Genomic DNA, 21,838 nt, shown 5'->3' with positions numbered 1-21,838 from the left:
CCACAGGCACCTACGAGATAATGATTCAGTCAAGTAGTGCTTTACAAATCATAGTTGGGATTCTTTACCCAGGTCTGAGACCAGTGTCTTCAGTACTCAATCTGCTACCTATTTTAATGCAGACATTCATGAGGAGCCGTATCAGGGAGAGATGAAATCAGGAAGATGAGCATCACTGACTCTCCAAGAGAAGAACACAGAAATAAGCACCAGTACCTGAGCCTTGTTGGAATACTACCCAATTAAAATATGTCAGTCATTACAGTTTGGCTGGTGGAAAGAACTTGAGACCATCTCAGATTCAGGAAAATGCTGGGCAGGTGGCTTCAATAGCTGGGACAGACTTGTCTGCCAGAGGTTCCTTGGTGGACCTATCACAGCACTTAGAAAGAGAAAACATTGCTACATTTAGCTCACCAAACTAGGTCAAAACCAGCATCATCAATTATAGAAACAGACTGTGTAAGAAATCTCACAGGAGTAGGGTTTTTCTCAGTATCTTGTCTGATGCTTCCACAGCATGAGTGAATTCTTGCAGGCTGATTGTCCTCAATTTCAACAATGGAAGTAAAACCAGAGATTTTTAATGTTGTGTCAGTGAATGACCATGGTGAACAATACAGAAACTGTCACATTTCTTAATTGGTGAACACTTCCATGACACAGCAGCATCAGGTAAAGCACACTTTGCACTTAGTTCATCCTGAGAAAAGAGGAATCCAAGTTCTACATCCTGAAAATAATGGTAAATACAGTGTTAAGGCTATTAAACTTTCCCAACTAAGGTTCTCTTCAGCTGTCATGTAAAATAATTATAACAATCTGAACCTTTTTGTTGTCCTTTACTAAAAAACAAACCCCACAGAGTTTTTCTGTGAAACAGAGATTTCCATTTAAAATACTGAAGGACAAACACAAATGAAGGATGATGGCTATGGGCAGCTACAGTATAGTGTTAACCACTTAAGATTACTTCACTAAGCTGCCTTTGTCTTGAATCCTAAGCCCCTCAACATTTAGCTGTATGATAAGGAACACAGAATTAACAGTCCAAGCAGAGGCTTCCTTTACTGTTCTCAAATAAAGACTTCTTAAGGGAACAAATACACAGCTCAAAGAAAACCGTAAGAGATGCTGAAGAAATCCCAACTGAAAGCAGCTTCATAGCTCTGGTTTCATTATGTAAACACATTCTAGTCAAATCTGTATAAACTGTGTCAACAAGTCATGACTTCCCACTCTTTCCCCAGGAAAACTGTGGAAGGATAACTGTACACATGTCCAAGAAATAGAGGATGTCATTTTATTGGAGGTCCACAGGTAACTGCATCACATTAGGGAGTGGAAGAATCTCGTGGTATGGCACGACACAATACCTCACTCGAAACAATTAAACAGAAGGTTAAATGATATGCAACATGATCCAATCAATAACTCTCCACCTTCTAGGCACCACTGATTAAGTTAAAATAAACTTTAATAAATTGAAAAAATAATATAGTCCATTATTTTGTTGCACTGTCTTTAAATGAAACAGCACTTTGAAAGTCACAAATAAAAAAAAGCAGCACTTTCTCTCAATACCAACACCACTGTAACACATACTGTAGCGTGGCATGCAAATCCATATCTGCAGTTTCTGGTTTGTATTAACAAATGGAATGGTCATTTCCTATCTCAAATATTAGTAGCATAACATGTAAGTGCAGATCATCCTGGCCACAAGTGTGGTAAGCCTTAACAAGTGTGCATTACAAGAGCATAGAACACAGAGCATGACACTCACATCCAAGAATCTCTCTCATTTGTACTGTACATGGTGTTTGTTACAGGCTGACTTCCAACTTGCTGTAGCCAAGCTTCAGGAAACAGGATTATTGACAGTTTCTGGTTTTGGTTAAAAATAGAATGCAGTCACCATCAAAGCATAACCATTAATGAACCTGGCCAAAAAAAAAAGAGAAAGATGCCATAGCTCCATTGGAAAAAACAGCTTGTCTTTTCAGTAGACTCCATCACACGAGAAAGTTTCCGTTCTAGGCATGTTATGAAGTCTTAGAGTGGCACTGCAGTGTCATTCCTGGTAAGCAGAGATTTGTATAGACACCAAGAAACGGTGTGAGGTTCAAAAAGCTGTTCAAACTGAGCTAAGCTTCACGAGACCACGTACTGAGTCTTCATGCAATGAATCCTGGCTGGCTAGACTCAGGACGTGCATTGTATGGCTGTGTGTAATAGGACTTCCACTTGGCAGCATCCCAGGTGGTGATGGAGCTTCTTCGGGAGTGAGAAACTGATGACCTTCGTGTTCCTCTTTTAATGGTATCATGTCTGTCAAACCTGTATCTGATGTGAGATTTGGCATAGAAGATGGTGGTGTTGGTTGCCCTAGAGTTAGAGTTGCACAAGGCCCACTGATAGTCTTTCCTGGTAAAGGTAGCTCTTCGCTAGTTATGCTTGGCTCACTCTGTAGTAAGGGGGTGGCAGCGGCCTGCAAAACGAATTTAGTGCTCTGAATGCACTGATCTTGGTCACACTGTAGAATGGAAGGGTGTCAAAATCATACAAGGTGAACAAAACAGAGGAAAAAAGGGTAAATATGGACAAAAAGGCAAAAAGGTATGGAACAGAATGGGATGTGAAGAGAAAAAAAAAAAGAAGAAAGTCATTAGTGTCATTCCATGGTTAGCCACCCAAAAATCCCATTGCATGCTGCCCAGGAGACAAAAAACAACAGGAAGAAAGCATGCAAAACTGAGCCAATGCTCTGGATTACTATCAAAGCAAATGATGATAAACATTTACAGTGTTCACTTCGGGCCATTTGGTGAGTGCTGTAATTCGAATGCTTTGCTTATCCTTGTTTGAACCTGTTTGGAATGCCTAGTTGCACAGTCCATGTGTAACTGACTGCATTGGGCACCCTGAAACTTCCCCATTCCAGGTGAGGGAAACCACTTTCACACTACTCATTTTACCCTAGAGAAGCCAGCAGTTCAGAGACAGGCCCAAAGGCACAATACAGGCATCTTTCCAAGTTCCAAAACACTAGGAAAGTTTTTAGCTGGGAATTAAGGTGCTACAGAGGTTCTCCAGAACAAGAATTGCTTCCAACCCCTAACATCCTATGATCCCATGATGCAGACAGCTGCTGGCAATACAGTCTCAATGAGTAAACCTTCCCCTCCCACCCCAAATGAATATATTTGAGAGACTCTCTGGAAAATCCCTTACACTATACTCAATACTCTAGAGGATGTGTAGAAATGAAGCAGCATTGCAGATGCATTAATTTGATGTCAGCTTTCATGATTTTTAGGCTCTTATTTCATTCATTTTGACAACATAAAGAACCAAGGTACAAGTTTTCTGGCAAGTACTTTCACAACAAGAAGCCAAATTCAGCATTATATTAATCAAACTAAGCTCAGTATTACCAGGAACACTTCTGGCTCTATATCATACCTAAGAATTGGTTATACAACATTATCATTCATTGAGATGACAAGACTGGCAGGTGTTTCAATCATGTCCAGCTAAGTGGGTAGTACATCTACTGCCAAATTAAGTTTCTTTAACACAAAGTGATGTAATTTTTGAGATCTTCCAAGGTCAATACATATTTACTCATAACCTTTACACTTATAATATCTGCAGATGTTCAAAATCCTGTTAGATTCATCTGCCATACTACTGTTTAGCTGTGCAAGGGAAACACTACAGTCAATGAATACAACTATAAATCCACTGCAGCAGAGAAAGTTTGAAAGCAACCAAGAAAGGCAAAAACATACACCCTGAAGCCTATTCCCTGATGTTACTTCAAGGATTCTGTTAAAGCTGTACCTTCTGCTTTACGACTGACCTTTTTGCTCTATGAACTACTCAAAGACATTACAAATCCAACATCACTTCAGACATTCCTGACCATAACCATTACTGTTAACATTACAGCAATTCTTTAAAATGCCCATCATATAAAACCCACTGGTGGTACATTTCATGCAAACTCAGGGACAGCCTTTTATGTCACTACATGTCACTACGAATGCCTCCTCTGGTATTTTCAGGTCCTTCAATTCCACCACTGAACAGCCTAACAACAATGCACACACATTATCTTCAGAAAGCATGCAATCAGGCTAATTGCTCACAGTAGATAGGCAGCACTTTAAATATGTCTAAGTGATTTAAGACCCCCAGACCAGGTACTTTTTGACAGGCAGAAGTCCAATTCTTATTCAGTTACATGTGCTCCAGTATTTAAGCTTTCAGAAAGAGAAACACACTGATTTTCCTGTTACATAATGGAGTTCATCTATGTTGCAAGCAATTTTCCCTTCACAGAACAAGGGAAAATAGCTCCAGACATACAACTGAAATAGTCCCATGTAATTTCAGAGGGATTACTCACAGGCTTAAAGCCAAAACCTTGCATAAGTAACTTACTAAGAAGGACCCTGTCAGAATATTTTAAAGTCAAGCTTTCAATTAATATTTCAGTGTGAATAGTTCATTCTTGATTAGTATACTGTTCATGCCTGTTTACTCCAACTGAACATAGCCTTTCAATGAATTTTACTATACAGACCTTAACCTGTTAACTGACTTTTCAAACTTCAAAAGGACCAACAAAACCCATTTTATCTGAAAAGCAGCAGCCAAAGAGCATGTTAAATTACAGAGAAATGCCTATAACCACTGGGATACAGTGAAAACAAATAATATTAGGAGCTGACTTATTGCTTTAGCAAAGGTCCAGCACTGATGCTCAAAAGGAAATCATTGTGTTCCAGGCAACACGAGTACCCAGTTTTAAATTAGCCAGAGATAATTTACTTGAACTCACTGTATACCCTCAATCAATTTTCTTCTTACTGAGCTCTGCATTTCAGTGGCATCAATACTGAAAAGTAGCCTCATAAAGCTTCATCACACAGCGTGCTGTAAAACTTTCTCAGGTGCTGTGTATCTGTTCTGCATTTTCACTTCTCTAAAGAACCTCTTCTTATTCAGATAAGTTTCTTTTCTTTGTTTTGGTTTTGTTTGTTGTTTGGGTTTGGGGTTTTTTTTTGTTTGTTCTATTTAACAATGACCAACCTGGCTATAAATAGCTTTCAGAAATGAGTGGAGTATATACTAAAAAAGTAGATGTGTTCAACAAAGCTCTCAAAAACCTCTGATAGAAACAACATATACTATACTACACATGTAGACTATTCTGGAATTGAAACAGCCAACAGAAAACTAAACAAGGAAACTAAACGAGATTTGCTTATAGGGTTGGCAAGGTGGGTTTTTTTTTTTTTCTTAATGCCATATTTCACTCTTAACTAAATGAAATTCAGGGCCAAAAGTCTTAACAGCTCTTACCCACACTAATTATTAAAATGAAATAAAAAAGCCTCAGGTTGTAGCAAAAAAGGAAGCCAGGCACTAAAATCTAAACAGCCAAAAATCTACTGGAGAAATTATTCCACCACTACTTTAACTCAGATCTACTGATTTTATTTTCCACTTACAATTGTCACTGTTTTAGAGGAACAGCAGATCCTGAAGATAAGACAAGTTTAATAAGTTCTACAAGTAGGGAAGTTCAATTATATGAGCACAGAATTTTTTAGCACTCTCTGTATTTATTTTCACATCGAAAGGCACAGATTAAAACAAATCAGACAACACCTAAAATTCTGTATTTGACAAGTAATAAATAAAGTAACTAAAGCAACAACATTGTTCTGTTTGCCTTCTTTTTCTTCCCTGAAGAAAACCCATTTGTTTTTTTCCCTAAGCTACACACACCAGACATGGTAACATGGGTGTACGTGGCAATATATTCTTCACATTTCTACTGCCAAAGGCAGCAATTATTTACTTTGAATTTTAAATCAATGTTATTCAAAACTTTCTAAACACTCACAATATTAAAGAATTGTTACAACAGTTCTCAGAAGATGGAGAAAAGCAGGTTGAAGTACAGTTCTCAGAAGATGGAGAAAAGCAGGTTGAAGTACAGTTCTCAGAAGATGGAGAAAAGCATGTTGAATTATCTCAGCATCTCTGAATAAAGTACAAACAACAACAGAGTGACAGCACTGAATGACAGTGCTAGGAGGTAACAGAAAGAGTGCTGAAATACCATACTAAATGGATGCAATAGATGGGCAAAGAGTGGAGAGATGGAGCTCTCTTGCCAAGGGCTATAGGATTTCTCATTCAAAATCACGGTATTGCAGGCACTGTGCAATAACTGAGCCACAACACTCACTGAATCAAGCACGAAATTATGGTCTCTGATGGTCTATGTTCTCTGGATCAGTTGGATTCCTGTTTCCAGAAGGGTTAGAAATACTGATGTGAACACTTAGGAGAAGTCTTTCCTGCAAGGTGACGAAGGTTGCACATGCACTGTTATGGTTCCTACCATTTTCAGTGGCATGTGTGAGGAAGGAAACAAACACTAACAAATTTGCATCCATGAAAGGAAAGGGACAACTGGAAATAAAGAAATTTGGCACAGAGAAACTACCTAAACACTGAAGAAGGGATGTCTAAGAAAACTGGTGTACAAGTAGATTTCTTAAGAGCAAAGAAATGAAGCTCTCCTGACACAGAGGCAGATAAAAGTAAAGTCTATCACTTTATAAAGGCACTAGAGAATTTCTAGAGACATCTTAGCAAATGTCAGCCAAACCAATTCCTCTTCAAAAAAAGCACAGAATGAGATAAGATTCTGTGTTTCTTCATAATGCATTACTGAAGAATAAAATACTCTGCATCATAATCCAAAAATGAACTCCGGCTTTGAAGAGAAACCTAAGCACTGAAGATCAGGCAATGGTAGCTGATGAGCTTATGGAAAAATGAGAAAGTTTTTCAGACTACAATGAAAATAAACCTTAAAATGAAAGAGAAATTAAGAATTAAATGCAGAGAAAATGATATAATTTCCTGTGGGAAAAAAAAAAAAACTTCAGAATGAGAAAAGAATCAAACTCAGACAAACTAATGAACAGGTTCTAAAGATAGTCAGCATTAAAATGCAATGGGAAAGTAATTTGGAAATACCACATCTAGAGACCACGAGGTCTAAGGGAACATACTTGTCATGTGGATAAGGGTATTGAGAAGTTGGCTAAAGAATTTACCAGACTGATTTACAATGATGTTGTAAAAGAGAATTAAAACCACTGGGAATATACCAAACAAACAAAACCCAGAACAAATCAGTGTGCTTCCAGCCCTCAAAAAAAGTGAACACAGCTTCAACTTTTAGTAAAGTAAGAGAGATGCTAAGGAAAGAGTAGATGAAAACACTCTTTTATACAGACCTAGAAAAACACCAAATCATAGTGTGGGTCTATGAGATTGTCACAGAGTCACAAGGCAAGCAGAGTAGCTGCTGTAAGAAATATTCAAAGTCTCAAAGGCAAAGTTACCACAAAGCCTGTTGCATGCAAAAATAGTGACCCACAAATGGTATCCTGAGTCAGAGGGAATGTATTGCACTGAAAACAAGTTGTCTGGCAAGTTTAAAATTAGCCTGATTATTTATTTTGAGTTTAAATGCAAAAACGATGCTATGCTAAAGGATGTATTAAAATAAATGAAAGCAGAATATAATAGCTAAAGAGATGTAAAGAATTACCAGAGGCTAGCTGGGTGAGGCAAGAAGCCTATTTACAGAGAGACACGAGTCACTGAGTAAAAAATGTGAGGGAAATTTAGAGGAAAGAGAGAAGGGAAGGAATAAGAGAAGACAAGTGTGAGAGAAGATGCTTATTAAAATCTCACTTTAATACCAGGGTTCTGCACTTTGGCCACAACAACCCCAAGCAGCAATACAGGCTGGGGAATGAGTGGCTGGAGAGCAGCCAGGCAGAGAGGGATCTGGGGGTACTGATAGATAGTAGGCTGAAGATGAGCCAGCAATGTGCCCAGGTGGCCAAGAGAGCCAATGGCATCCTGGCCTGCATCAGGAATGGTGTGGCCAGTAGGACAAGGGAGGTTATTCTGCCCCTGTACTCAGCACTGGTCAGGCCACACCTTGAGTGCTGTGTCCAGTTCTGGGCTAATCAATTCAAGAGAGATGTTGAGGTGCTGGAAGGTGTCCAGAGAAGGGTGACAAAGCTGGTGAGGGGCCTGGAACACAGACTCTATGAGGGGAGGCTGAGGGAGCTGGGGGCGTGCAGCCTGGAGAAGAGGAGGCTCAGGGGGGACCTCATTGCTGTCTACAACTACCTGAAGGGACATTGTAGCCAGGTGGGGGTTGGCCTCTTCTCCCAGGCAACCACCAACAGAACAAGGGGACACAGTCTCAAGTTGTACTGGGGAGGTACAGGCTGGATGTTAGGAGGAAGTTCTTCACAGAGAGAGTGACTGGCATTGGAATGGGCTGCCCAGGGAGGTGGTGGAGGCACCGTCCCTGGAGGTGTTCAAGCAAAGCCTGGATGAGGCACTTAGTGCCATGGTCTGGTTGACTGGCTAGGGCTGGGTGCTAGGTTGGCCTGGATGATGTTGGAGGTCTCTTCCAACCTGCTTGATTCTATGATTCTGTGATCAATGGGCAGGAGAGACATTTTTGCAAACTCTGTGGGTTAAGTAGTATAACACCTAGACACTAAGATTTAATGTAAAGATGATGTATTGCATTCTGGAACAAACTCCCAGGACACACACCCTAAAGCTGTACTGTATCCCACTTCACATTTCTGAGAAGTTATTTCCTGTATTCAAAAGCAGAAAATTTCCTAAGATAGTACAATTACCTATGTTGTTTGGCTAAACCAATGCTATTTAAAAAGTATTTATGAACTAAAATGTACACATGGTTTTAAGTCATGGACTTGCACTTTACTTGTTCTCTTCTGGAACAACAATAGCTGCAGTACCAGGTAATTCAGTACCCTTCAAATTTACCAGTTCTTTGTGGCCTACCTGCCTCAGCTTCAAGAAAGTGCTTTTCATTTTATGCCTCTGGCCTTGTTCCCAAGAGGTATGTAACCTTCCAGAAGGGAAAGCTGAATCATATTCCATCTTTTCCCTAATCTTTGTGAGGCCATGAAGTAAAAGAATCATTGCCTTTGACAAAAACTTCCCCTCTAGTGTTTTGACTCCACTCGAGTCCTGAGTTTGAGCTAGTCTTTATTATTGCAACCATCAGCCACCAAAGGAAAGGCTGTTTGAATCTGAGCTTGTAGCAAGAGGGTCTCTAGAGAATTTTGCACATTCCTCCTCTTCAAGTAAAAAGAACAAAACCAAAACCACCAATCAAAAACCAAACAACTGGATGCTGCATAACTTGTTTTACTTCTGCCACAAAGTGTACTCCACTCGCTGCCTTTCACTCAAGAGCCTTCTGCAGTCTTTTTCAGGGGAAAAGGCTTGTGTTCCCAGTGCTCTTGTTCCCAAACATCTTCAGAAGAATCTAAGGTTATGTGCTGGGAAGAAAACTAAAAGAAACTGATACTGTAAAGCCTGGAAAAGTACTAGGGGTCACTTCATGGGAAAAAAGTTTAAACAGAATGACGAAGAATGACTTGATTATTTCTGTCTAAATTTAAATGGGAACAGGAAATCTGATAACTGAACAGAATGGTTGAAAACATCAAAGCTAGCAGTAAGGTGAATCAATTTTGGCAGGAAAAAAAAATCAGTTGCGTGGATGAAACTGAGATCTTAACTGTGAAAAAGGGAAATGAGTTTTGTTGTTTTGCTGTCTTGAGAGAGGAAAGATGGGAACTCGAAAGGAGGCACAAGGTCTAACAAGGAGAGTAAAAACATTGACCTTAGAAGACAAAAAAAAAAAGGGAAAATGTGAAACAAGAACAACTTAAAGGCAAATTTATGTTCTACTGCATTGCTGCCAGTAGGAAATTCATTTATAATTTCTTATGCTTCAAACAACTCAGAAAATTATGTAAGACTTTAAATAGGGAAGAGAAAATAGCGCTGGAGAGGCTGGGAAACTAGGAAGGTCTTTAACAGTTTACAATGGAACTCAGAGAAACTGTAATGGGGACATAGGCTCAAGTTGTGTTGGGGGAAGTATAGGCTGGATGTTAGGAGGAAGTTCTTCACAGAGAGTGTGATTGGCATTGGAATGGGCTGCCCAGGGAGGTGGTGGAGGCACCGTCCCTGGAGGTGTTCAAGAAAAGCCTGGATGAGGCACTTGGTGCCATGGTCTAGTTGACTGGACAGGGCTGTGTGCTAGGTTGGCCTGGATGATCTTGAAGGTCTCTTCCAACCTGGTTGATTCTATGATTCACCAGTTGCCACTAGAAGCCAATTGGTCTTGGATATAGACCAGGAATAATGCCCTGAGAAGAGTGGCATCGTAGTCGTAAAGATTATTCTTCCACACCAAATGTGACATAGTACCTTTTCCAAGCTTCTCCTGAGAGTTATTCTCAGAAATGGAAGTTGCACATTTCCCAGGGGCTCTGTTAACTGCTGAAAGAACTCAAGCCTTTCCCAGCTCCCATATTGTGGCATTCTAGGATATAAGTTCAAATCCTTGAAGACTTTGAGTAATGATAGGTACGGCATTCTAAAACTGTAATAGCTACCTGTTTGATGTAAAGGAGTACTGCAACAGATTTCTCCATTGCTAGAAACAAATTTAGTCAGTTTTCTATCGAACTGGCACAAGTTTTCTTCTCATAAATATCTGCTGATAATGAGTGTCTCCTCACAAGGCAAGTACAATCCTTATAACTTTAAGATAATGTAATACTAGAGACTTACTGGGGGTCAATGATCCGCATGAATAAGAACCCCTGACAAAGTCAGAAACTTTGGGTAATCCCTGAAAAAACTCAGGTTATTTCTAAGGTTTGGTTTCTCTTTTTCAAGTCCCCTTTTCCTCTGTAGAATCACTTCCCCCCCCCTTTTTTGTAAGTTTGCATGCTGTATTGCCTTATTCTGTACAACAGCACCCCACAGAACATTCACAGTTAATCTATAATACATTTTCTCTTTAAGAAGTCTAACAAATCTTCTTGAATCCTTGAAACTTAAGTGAAAACAGCTTAGGAACTATAGATTATTTTTTATACCAGTTTATCAGTGAAACTAAACCTAACCTGTCTGGGAAGAATGAGTCTTTCTTTTGTTCAAGAGAAAGCCTGAATTACGTCAGGAGGCCTTTTAGCCAGCTCTTCTTTGGCAGAAAGAGTGTCCACCACTCATAACTTCTTTGTCAAAGTCGTGGAATCCACAGAATATGAAGATACTTGGATAACAATTCAGAAACAGGCACATATGGAAGAGGCTTGCCTTTGGAAAAAGATTATTTTCTTCTTCTTGATACTGGAAATCCTACTTTCCATTATGATAGCCAATGCTATCAAGAAAAAAACCAAACCAACCAACTAACCCAACCAACCAAAACCCACACCCCAACCAACCAACACACCAAAAAAAATCTAACCATCAAAGTAAAAACTATTGGCACACTTTGAAACACGTTTAAAAGCTTTTGTTGTAACAATCCAGTTGCCACATTTTGTTCATTGGAAGTTCAGTGTCCTCCTGCTCTTTCTTCCAACATATTTCTCCCCTAGAAACTCCACTTTGTTCATAGTTGCTTTTTAAAACACATTAGTTTATGGAAAATCACAGTGTACAAGCAAAGGAGGAGACAGATTATGAAGTAGGTGCCACATGAGATAACAATTAGCTTGAGAATGATGAACCAGAGCAAGTCCACAGTACTTGAATATTCCAGTTCAAAACACAGCAGGTGTCAACAGTATATTCAATATATCAGTGTAGAAAAGCCTCTGTTATTTTATAATCCATAAGCAATATATCTATACACTGTGTGAAATACACATTAGAAAGAGCCTTGGGTACTTTTTCTTTACTGTTACTAGACAAGTCATTCCACCCAGAGTATCAGCTGTATCCAGTTAGTTATTACTTGATTAGTTCACATGAAAGTGGAGAAGGAAAACATTCACAGGAATCTTGATGAACAACACTATGGGATGATTCCTACCATGTTGCTCTGAGACTGTGTGGCCCCATACATAGTAATGCCATTTGATGGTCCTGCTAATTGCGGTGTATCTGGCTGTATAAATCCTCTTCTGTCAATTAAGCTATGGAATAATCAAAATAAAGAAAAAGTGTTAGAGTTATCAACAACTATCTCCTCTCAGTAAGAAGGAAGATTTCCTGTCACATAACAGACCTTAATACCTCACCAATACCTTCAAATGTCCCCTTTTCCCCCTCATTTCTACTCATCGGCAAGGCAACTGTTTCCAATTCACCAGTGTGAAAACAAATGACAAAACTCACTAATGCATCTTGAACCTATACTTATTTAGAAGGTTCTTCTGTTATCAGTTTCCACTCCTCTAAATTAAAATTACTTAATCACAAAATTTAGGAAGAAAGAAAGAGGAACTTCTGTTCAGACAACTTCTTTGCCAATTGTTTCATGACAGATACTTAACACTGCTGCCAGCGCTCCGCTACTCTTACTGTACTGGTGCTGGCTAGTATAGAGTTCAGTTTCCTTCTAGTAGCTGCTACAGTGCTGTGGTTTGGATTCAGGATGAGAATAACTTGATAACACATTGATGCTTTGTTTGTTGCTATGTAATGCTTATCCTAAGCCAAGGGCTTTTCAATTCTCCACACTTTGCCAGCAAGGAGGTGCACATGAAGTGGGGAGGGAGCATAACCCTCTAAGAAGGTGATATGTCCAACAGACAAGTTGAAGTGCCTCTACACCAATGCATGCAGCATGGGCAACAAAGAGGAGGAGCTGGAAGCTACCCTGCTACAGGAAAGCTATGACATAGTGGCAATTACAGAAACTTGGTGGGATGAATCCTATGAGTGCAGTGTGGCTGTTGATGGCTACAAGCTGTTCAGAAGGGACAGAAGAAGCAGCAGTGGAGATGTTGCCCCCTATATAAATAAGTAGACAGAGTGCAAAGAGTTTTCACTGAAGAATAGACACAAGAGGGCAAAAACCTATGGGTAAGTATAAGGGATCAGAACAACAAAAGGAGTCTTGTGGTAGGAGTCTACTACAGGCACCCAAACAAGTGGAGCCTACTGATGAAGCCTTACTCTGGCCTGAGGAGACATTGTGATCACAGGCTCTCGTCCTACTGGGGGATTTTAACCACCCACATATCTGTTGGAAAAGTAGCACTAGCTAACTGCAGGCAATCCAGGAGGCTCCTGGAGTGCCTAGATGACAATTTCTTAAAGCAAGAAGAGCAGAGAACTTGTTGGTCACAAATGCAAGTGAAGTCATCAGGGATGTCAAAGCTGAAGGTAGCCTGGGCTGCAGTGATCATGGGCTAGGGCAGTTCATAAGGGGTATGAAGTCCATGAGAAGCATAATTAGGACTCTAAAGTTTAGGAAAGGACACTTCCAGCTCTTCAAGGAGTTAGTAAATAGAAGCCCATGGAAAATGACCCTCAGGGACAAGGGAGCAGAACAGAGCTGGCAGATCTTTAAGGACACTTTCTACAGACCACAAGAGTGGTCAATTCCCACATGTAAGAAATCAGGCAAGGAAGGCAAGAGACCACCATGGCCGAGTTGAGACTTGCTGGGCAAAGTAAAGGGCAAGATGGGACTACACAGGAAATGGAAGAAGGGACAGGCAACCTGGAGAGTATAGGAATGTTGCCCAGTTGTGTAGGCATGAGGTCAGGAAGGCCAAGGTGCAGCCGGCACTGAACTTGGCAAGGGATGAAACAAGAAAGGCTCTACAGATACATAAACCAGAAAAGGAAGGTTACAGAAGGCCTACCCCCACTGACGAGCAACAGTCAGGAACTAGTAACAATGGATGAGGAGAAGGCTGAGACTCTGAGCAACTTTTTTTGCCCCCATCTTCACTGGCAGCCTCCCTCCTCATGGTTCTCATGCTGACGGCCCACAAGATGGCAAGCAGGGAGACAAAGTCCCTCCCGCTGTAAGTGGAGACAAGGTGAGTGCTCATCTGAAGAACCTGAAGATATACAAGTCCATGGGACCTAATGAAGTGCATCCCAGAGACCCAAGAGAATTAGCTGATGCAGGTGCCATGATATTTGAAAAGTTCTGGCAGTCAGGGGAAGTCCCTGGTGACTGGATCCATTTTATAGAGTAGAAAGGAGGACCCTGGGAACTACCAACCTGCCAGTCTCACCTCCATACCTGGGAAGATCATCAAACAGATCCTCCGAGATGCCATGCTAAGGCACATGGAAGACAGGGAAGTGATTCAAGACAGCCAGCATGGCTTTATTATGGGCAAATCCTGCCTGATCAACCTAGTGACTTTCTATGATGAAGTGACTATGCCAGTGGAAAAGGGATGAGCTATGGACATGATCTATCTGGTCTTCTGCAGGGCCTTTGATGTGGTACCTCATAACATCCTACTTGCCAAGTTGGTGAGATATGGATTTGACAGAAGGACTGTTCAGTAGATAAGGAATTGGCTGGATGCTTGCATCCAGAGGGTGGTGCTCAGTGGCTTGAAATCTGGATGGAGAGCTGTGACAAGTGGTGTCCCTCAGGGGTCTGTACTGGGACAACTGTGGTGTTGTTTAATATTTCTATCAATGACATAGACAGTGGGATCCAGTGCACCATCAGCAAGTTTGTAGATGACATCAAGCTGAGTGTTCATATGCCAGTGGGACAGGAAGGCATGCAGAGGGACCTGGACAAGCTGGAAAGGTGGGCCCAGGGGAAGCTCATGCATCTGGGCAGGAACAATCCTCAATATCAATACAGACTGGGGGATGAGGTGATAGAAAGCAGCCCTGCGGAATAGGACTTGGGAGTGCTGATGGATGAGAAGCTGGACATAAGCAGACAGCGTGAGCTTGCAGCCCAGAAGGCAAATCGCATCCTGGGCTGCATCAAAAGATGTGTTGCTGCCACTTTGTTCTGCTCTGGTGAGACCTCACCTGGAGTACTACATCCAGATCAAGAGCCCTCATTACAGGAAGGATGTGAACTGATGGCACAGGTTCAGAGCAGGGCCATGAAAATGATCAGGGGGTTGGAACACCTTTGCTACGAGGACAGGCTGAAGGAGCTGGGGTTGTTCAGCCTGGAAAAGAGATGGCTTTGAGGAGACCTAGTAGCAGCCTTCCAGTATCTAGGGCCTACAAGATGGATAGAGCGAAACTGTTTACAAAGGTCTGTAGTGACAGGACAAAGGGCAACAGTTTCAAATTAGAGAAAAGCAGATTTAGACTGGATGTTAGGAACAGGTTCTTTACTATGAAGGTGGTGGAACACTAGAATGGGTTGCCTGGGGAGGCAGTTGGGGCCTGATCCCTGGTAATATTCAAAGTGAGGCTTGACACGGCTCTGGGTAACCAGATCTGGTTGAAGATGTCCCTGCTGATTGCAGGGGGGATTGGACTGGATGACCTTCATCAGTCCCTTCCAGCTCAGACCATAGGATGTCACAAACTGAGCGGGGAGTTGGCCACGAGGAGTGGATTGCTGCTGAAGCATCAGTGTGTGGCAAGCAATTGCACTGCGCATCACTTGTCGCTCTTGAGTTTGATTTCCCTTTTGTGTTATCTCCTTTTTCATTATTATTGTTATTTAAATTATGCAACTACAGCCCATCAGTTTTACTTTATTTCCAATTCTCCTCCACACCCCACCAGGGGTGGCCAGGAGTGACCAAAGGGCTGCATACCACCTGAGATTAAACCTTACTACAGTGATGCACCCGCTTTTTATTTCCACCAAAGAAAATGGATTGTGGAGAAACTGATAAAAGTAGGTAAAAATCTATGCAAGATTATTTAAAAAACTCAGAGTAATAAAAAAGAACAGTCTGACCCAGCTAAAGATTTTGCTCAACTTTTCCATATAGTTTTACTCTCAATTGGAAAACTCTAAACCACACTTAGGTTCTGCTAGATAATACTCACAAAAAGCTAATATCCAAACTGATGTGCTATATTCCACAGGTGTGTTAGCTCCTATCACTTGCACTGGTTAGACCACACCTTGAGTACTGTGTTCAGTTCTGGGCCCCCCAGTTTAGGAGGGACACTGAGATGCTTGAGCGTGTCCAGAGAAGGGTGACGAGGCTGGGGAGAGGCCTTGAGCACAGCCCTACGAGGAGAGGCTGAAGGAGCTGGGATTGGTTAGCCTGGAGAAGAGGAGGCTCAGGGGAGACCTTATTGCTGTCTACAACTACCTGAGGGGTGGTTGTGGCCAGGAGGAGGTTGCTCTCTTCTCTCAGGAGGCCAGCACCAGAACAAGAGGACACAGCCTCAAGGTGTGCCAGGGGAAATTTAGGCTGGAGGTGAGGAGAAAGTTCTTCACTGAGAGAGTCATTGGACACTGGAATGGGCTGCCCGGGGAGGTGGTGGAGTCGCCGTCCCTGGAGCTGTTCAAGGCAGGACTGGACGTGGCACTTGGTGCCATGGTCTAGCCTTGAGCTCTGTGGTAAAGGGTTGGACTTGATGATCTGTGAGGTCTCTTCCAACCTTGGTGATACTGTGATACATGAAAAGAAGCCCAAAGTTTTCAACTGTTTGTGCTTCAGTTGATTCAAAAATATTGTATATATATATATGTGTGTGTGTGTGTGTACCTTCAGATTATGGCTCCATATATTTTAAGTCATAGGTCAACAATATAACACTGCCTTTTTCTTGTGACCTGCAAAATGACAAGCTTTGCCACAGCATATCAAAATTCAGCTGGAGGGTTTAGAGTTACTAAACCATAATGATAGAAACACCTCAAAACATCGGAGAGCTGAAGTCAGCACAGAAGTGGTTTTATTTGCTGATTATGAGACCTACAAAATCACTAAGGGTCAAGATGGCTTTGATTTTATAAAATAAGACCAGGATGCACAGAAAAATCTAAGGCATTTCCTCTCTCAAAAGTCAGAAAGGCTCAGCAAGGCTTCCATCTCTTGAAGATCAATTCAAATTTGCCTCATTAAGGTCTTTATGTACATGCAGGTTTTTATGCACTTTCAAAGCACTTAGAAATCCACCTGAGGTTACAATCTGCCACGTGGAAAGCATTTCTGCAAAAATCAGCTGCTTAAAAAAATGTGCCATGATTTATTTTGTCAGAACACTGGCTGTAACTATACTGACAGCTTTGGATCAGACTAAGATCTGAGAGTTAATGTGGAGGAGATGTAAAAATGGATTCTGAACTTGCTGGTGTAGCTTTCAAGATGAGAAACACGACCTTTATCAGATGTAAAAAAAAGAAAGTTTGGATTATTTACAGATCCTCCCTCAAACTGCATTTCATTCTCAAAGGCACTTGAGCATTTGGAACGTTTAAGATGCAATTGCTGCTAAACAACTTTATCAGAATTTAAGGAAAAAAAGACAGTACTTAGTGACTTGGGACCCAGCTGAGATGAAAAGTAAAAAAGAACAAGCTTATAATTTACATATTACAGTCAGTAATTGTAGACTGTTAGTCACAAAATATCTCCCTGCAGAAACTCCACAGACACTTTTTCATCTCTTTAAATAAGTTACATTGATAGAAGGAATTTAGGAGCCAATGCCAGCCTGCTCTCATTGTGTGCTGCTACTCGTGTCAGCCTAAGATGCTGTTTCAAACACTGAGACACATTATGTAGCTTTCACAAAGATTTCAAACTGCAGCCACAGAAAATAATCTGAATCACTGCACTAAGTTTTGAAGTCAAATACTTCCAGGAAAAGCAAAATGACAGAGTTAAAGGGTTGGATTCAGGCGTGACTAACATAAGCAGGAAGCAGAGGCAGGGTTAACCTCTCGTCACAGGAATTGCAGTGTTAACCTAGCATGTGGAATTCTTCACTCAGTTGTGTCCCTAAGAAAAGATGTCAATCTCTCCTGTTGACCTTCAACTGCTCGTAGAAGAACAACCTCTGATGTTCATAATAGCAGTCAGAAATTCCACTTCCAATGAAACACTTCAGCCACTGGACTATAAAGTCCTTCACTTCTCAATAGTTCAGATTCATAAATACATAATTCCAGAAAGAAGAAAGGTGCTTCAACTGGTGAGTATGTCACGAAAGTAATGTTCAAGATGTCAGCCACTCTCTACAGAGGAACTGGGCCTTGACTGTACATGTAGTACAACATGAACCATCTAATTCTCTTTTATTCCAATGCTTACTGATTAAGTCTTTTCAACTGCCAGTTTTAATTCTCTAGTCTCAGCTCTGTATTGCATTTTGTTCAAGCTGAAAAACCATCTGTAATATTGTAGATACAAATATTTGGGATGCCAAAAGTGGGAATGTATGCAGCAAAAATTAATCCTTCCCCCCCACACACTTTGGAATTGCTTTTGTCTAAGACCACAAAATTCATCTTAATATATGTATGCTAACAGTAGTAGAGATCAAGAAAAAATAATGTCCATTTAAATAGACTTGTTTATATTAATTATCAGAACAGTTTATATTAATTATCAGAACAGTTCTCCTAAACTCATGTCTCATCTATTACATATGAACAGTTTATTAAACTTTCAAATCACCCATCATGGAACAGCCAACTACTACAAAACTTTTACTGATATGAGTTATTAAATGCAGTGACAAAAGTGCAAGCATCATATAAACAAGTTTATTTTCATTTTAGATGTCAAATTATAGGATCATAGGATGTTAGGGGTTGGAAGGGACCCAAGGAGATCATTGAGTCCAACCCCCCTGCCAGAGCAGGACAGTACTAACACAGGTCACACAGGCCTTGAAAGGCTCCAGAGAAGGAGACTCCACGACCTCCCTGGGGAGCCTGCTCCAGTGCTCTGTGACCCTTACAGTAAAGAAGTTCCCCCTTGTGTTGAGGCAGAACCTCTTTTGATGCAACTTACACCTGTTGCTCCTTGTCCTGTCAAAGGGAGCAAGTGACCAGAGCCTGTCCCCCCTCTCATGGCAGCCTTCAGATACTTATAAACATTTTATCAAATCTCCTCTAAGTCTTCTCCAGACTAAACAGCCCCAGCTCCCTCAGCCTCTCCTCATAAGCCATGCCCTCCTGTCCCCTCATCATCCTCATAGCCCTTAAAAAATACTGGCCCCAGCACTGATTCCTGGGGGACACCCCTAGTCACACCTCTCCAGCTGGACCTGGCACCACTGATCACCATGTCACTCCACTATTACTGCTGTGCTGGCATTTCAGGCTTATTCTTTGCATGTAAAAGAGCAGAAATTGAGCATTCCAATATGCGGAGACGTTGATAACTAGATGGCTACTACTGACTGAAGGGAGGGAAGCATCTTCCATGGATGTATGCCAGGCACAGGCATGTAGAAGATGGCACAGCTTCATCTCACATTCTTTAAATGACTAAACTAAGGCTGACAAAAGGTAAAGTATCTTAACAGAGGCTTTCTCCAGCAGCTAAGGCAAGAGAAGCCAAGAGCATGGCCAGCAACCCTCTTACTCTACATCAGAAGAAAAACTAAATTAAAACTTGCAATGAACAGTACAGCAAAACTTTGTTCCTGTTGAGTAAGCTCAAGCAATCAGGAAGAATATTTTTCTCATCAATAATCTTGAGGCTTCATTTATAGCACCAGTACTTTTGATACTCTTACCTTGGAGAGAGTGGCCCACAGAGCGCAGCACAGCAATTCGTAAAGATGTTGCCGTAACTGTATGGATTATAATTCTCTTTACCCCTTTTATTTGACCATGATCCTTTAATCTGAAGAGATATGAATAACATGCATCACATATAACACAATACAGAAAATGGCTAAGAATTCAGGGTTATCAAGGCAGCAACATACTACTTAGATCAGAGGCAGACTAGAGAAATTCATGATCACACCTTCAAAACAGCTTAGAGCTTTGGGCTGCTGTTTGTGAAAGGCCAGACCCTAAAAATCTTACAAGCAGGCACATGCTTTAACTCCATAGATTTAGACAACTCAGAATATCAGACAATATATTCAAAGTAGGTACTTCAGCATCTAAACATAATATTTGTACAATAAAGCTTAGACTATTATGGCATCTTCTACAGAAGAAGTTCAATTGCAACATACCCTTAGAGCCGTCAATAGGGCATTCTTTTATGCTCTTGGGTTAGTTCTCAAGCTGTGTGATACCAGGCAACATTATCTTCCCTAAGTATCACAAATGGCTCTAAAATACTATGAAGCAACCACAGTCATTACCACCTTTCAGAACACATTACATTCTTTTTTAGCTAGACTTTCTTTACTGTTTGTGATTTTAACTGCGACCTTAACAGCAAAGCATGTGTTTGACAATCCCAAAGATGGTACTTCTATATTTGCCAGACACCTATGAAAAAAAGGTACAAAAGGAAATTGCAGTAAAATAATTTTAAGCTTCTGATAATTAGATTATTTGGTAAATTCCAACAAGTTGTCCATGCCATTAGCTACCTATTTTTATTGTTGCCTTTCATTCACTTTGTGCTTCTCCTTTCAATTAGAGGAGGACACAGGAAGTCTCTGAACACACTTAAACCTAATTCCACATCAAAACAGTGGAAACCTACATGTAAAATAAGACAACTACAGAAGTGAGAAAGCTGTCCCTGAAATTAATGATATATTCATTGCCAGAAGCTTTAGACCTCAAACTAGCTAAGAAATTTCCAAGGCAAAATAAAGGATGAAATTTTTGTTTTGTGGATTCAGCACCCTGCAATTTTTACATTAATAAATTTCTGAGTCCAAGAACATTAAGGATTACCAGTGAAAGATACTGAAAATTAGTTAGCAATTTCCTACTGCACAGGATATATTTGCTTCTTGTCTCCTCTCTGCTATATTTTCCTACTTCCAGATTCATATCCTGTAGGTGTGAATCGTAATGAACATCCTAGGAAACTAGCACATCATCAAGCCACAAATAATAGACCAAAAGACCTATTCTGATGTTTCAAATTGAGCATGACCAGGTTATTTCTTTCTGATTCTGGCATTCCCAAAATGTTCCAGGCATATATAGCTACTCTAACAGAGAAAAAATCTCCTCACTACCATTTAGAAACATACTACAAACTTACATCTTCATTTGTTGTTTGATTGGAGCTGATCAAATATGTGTGAAAACCTGAGAGGCCAACAATGGACCACACTGAGAAAAAACACACCACAGCTTCTAGCACAGTAATTGAAAGTCAAGGATCTATATGCAAATGAAAAGAAATTATATCCAATAACAAGTAGATATAACCACAAAATTCAGTGTTACCAACTTACAGACCACAAGTCCCTTGAAATCTTTAGGGTACTTCAAAGGGGTAGGCACATGCAACTTCAGCAGATGGAAAAAGGCTACAAACTACTGAGGAGTGATTCTGATCTTAACTGCTGCAATTAAAATGTTCATGTTCACCTTGTACAAGTCATCTCACTTGTAATTAAGACAGTGAATTGCAAAGTGATAGCAAATAGTAAATAATGGGATGAGGGGAAGACCACGCACAAGAGAGGCAAAGCAATGCTAGGTGAATACCAAAGTTTGAACAGATTAGTTTCTACAAGTATTTTGTGCACAGTGGACTCCTGAGCCAGGACTAAAGGTTCTAGATCTCTGCTCACAGCAACAACTGCATCTCAGTCAAAGGTTCAAACTGCTAGACTCTCCTGTCTCTCTTTTGTTACTGAAGTTAAGCTGCTGATATGGAACCTAAAACTAGCATCAAAAGACACTAGTCAAAGTACAGTATGAGGTCTACTTCTCTCTCAAGTCCTCATAATAACTGGATATATTCTACATCACAACTGTGGGAGTGCCCGAGATGACAACTCCTGTTAAATAGGTGGGGTTGAATACTGAAAACTCAGCAGCATTGCCAAACTTATGTTAAAGGGG

General features: G+C 40.7%; 1 protein-coding gene across 3 annotated transcripts in view; it reads right to left on the bottom strand.

Annotated features, from left to right (window-relative positions):
* Nucleotides 1–1,289: 1,289 nt before the first annotated feature.
* Nucleotides 1,290–21,838, bottom strand: part of ZDHHC14 (zinc finger DHHC-type palmitoyltransferase 14) — a 121,994-nt gene continuing 101,445 nt past the window's right edge. For all 3 annotated transcript variants that reach the window (XM_064169108.1, XM_064169111.1, XM_064169109.1), the window contains 4 exons: nucleotides 21,027–21,129; nucleotides 19,579–19,688; nucleotides 12,002–12,104; nucleotides 1,290–2,536 (listed from right to left, as the gene is read on the bottom strand). In XM_064169108.1, the coding sequence (XP_064025178.1) occupies nucleotides 2,138–2,536; nucleotides 12,002–12,104; nucleotides 19,579–19,688; nucleotides 21,027–21,129 (715 nt within the window). In that variant the 3' untranslated portion in view covers nucleotides 1,290–2,137. The remainder of the gene's footprint in view (nucleotides 2,537–12,001; nucleotides 12,105–19,578; nucleotides 19,689–21,026; nucleotides 21,130–21,838) is intronic.

Source organism: Pogoniulus pusillus, chromosome 31, assembly GCF_015220805.1.
Source record: "Pogoniulus pusillus isolate bPogPus1 chromosome 31, bPogPus1.pri, whole genome shotgun sequence".
NCBI lineage: Eukaryota > Metazoa > Chordata > Aves > Piciformes > Lybiidae > Pogoniulus > Pogoniulus pusillus.
This window is presented reverse-complemented; position numbering and strand designations above follow the sequence as displayed.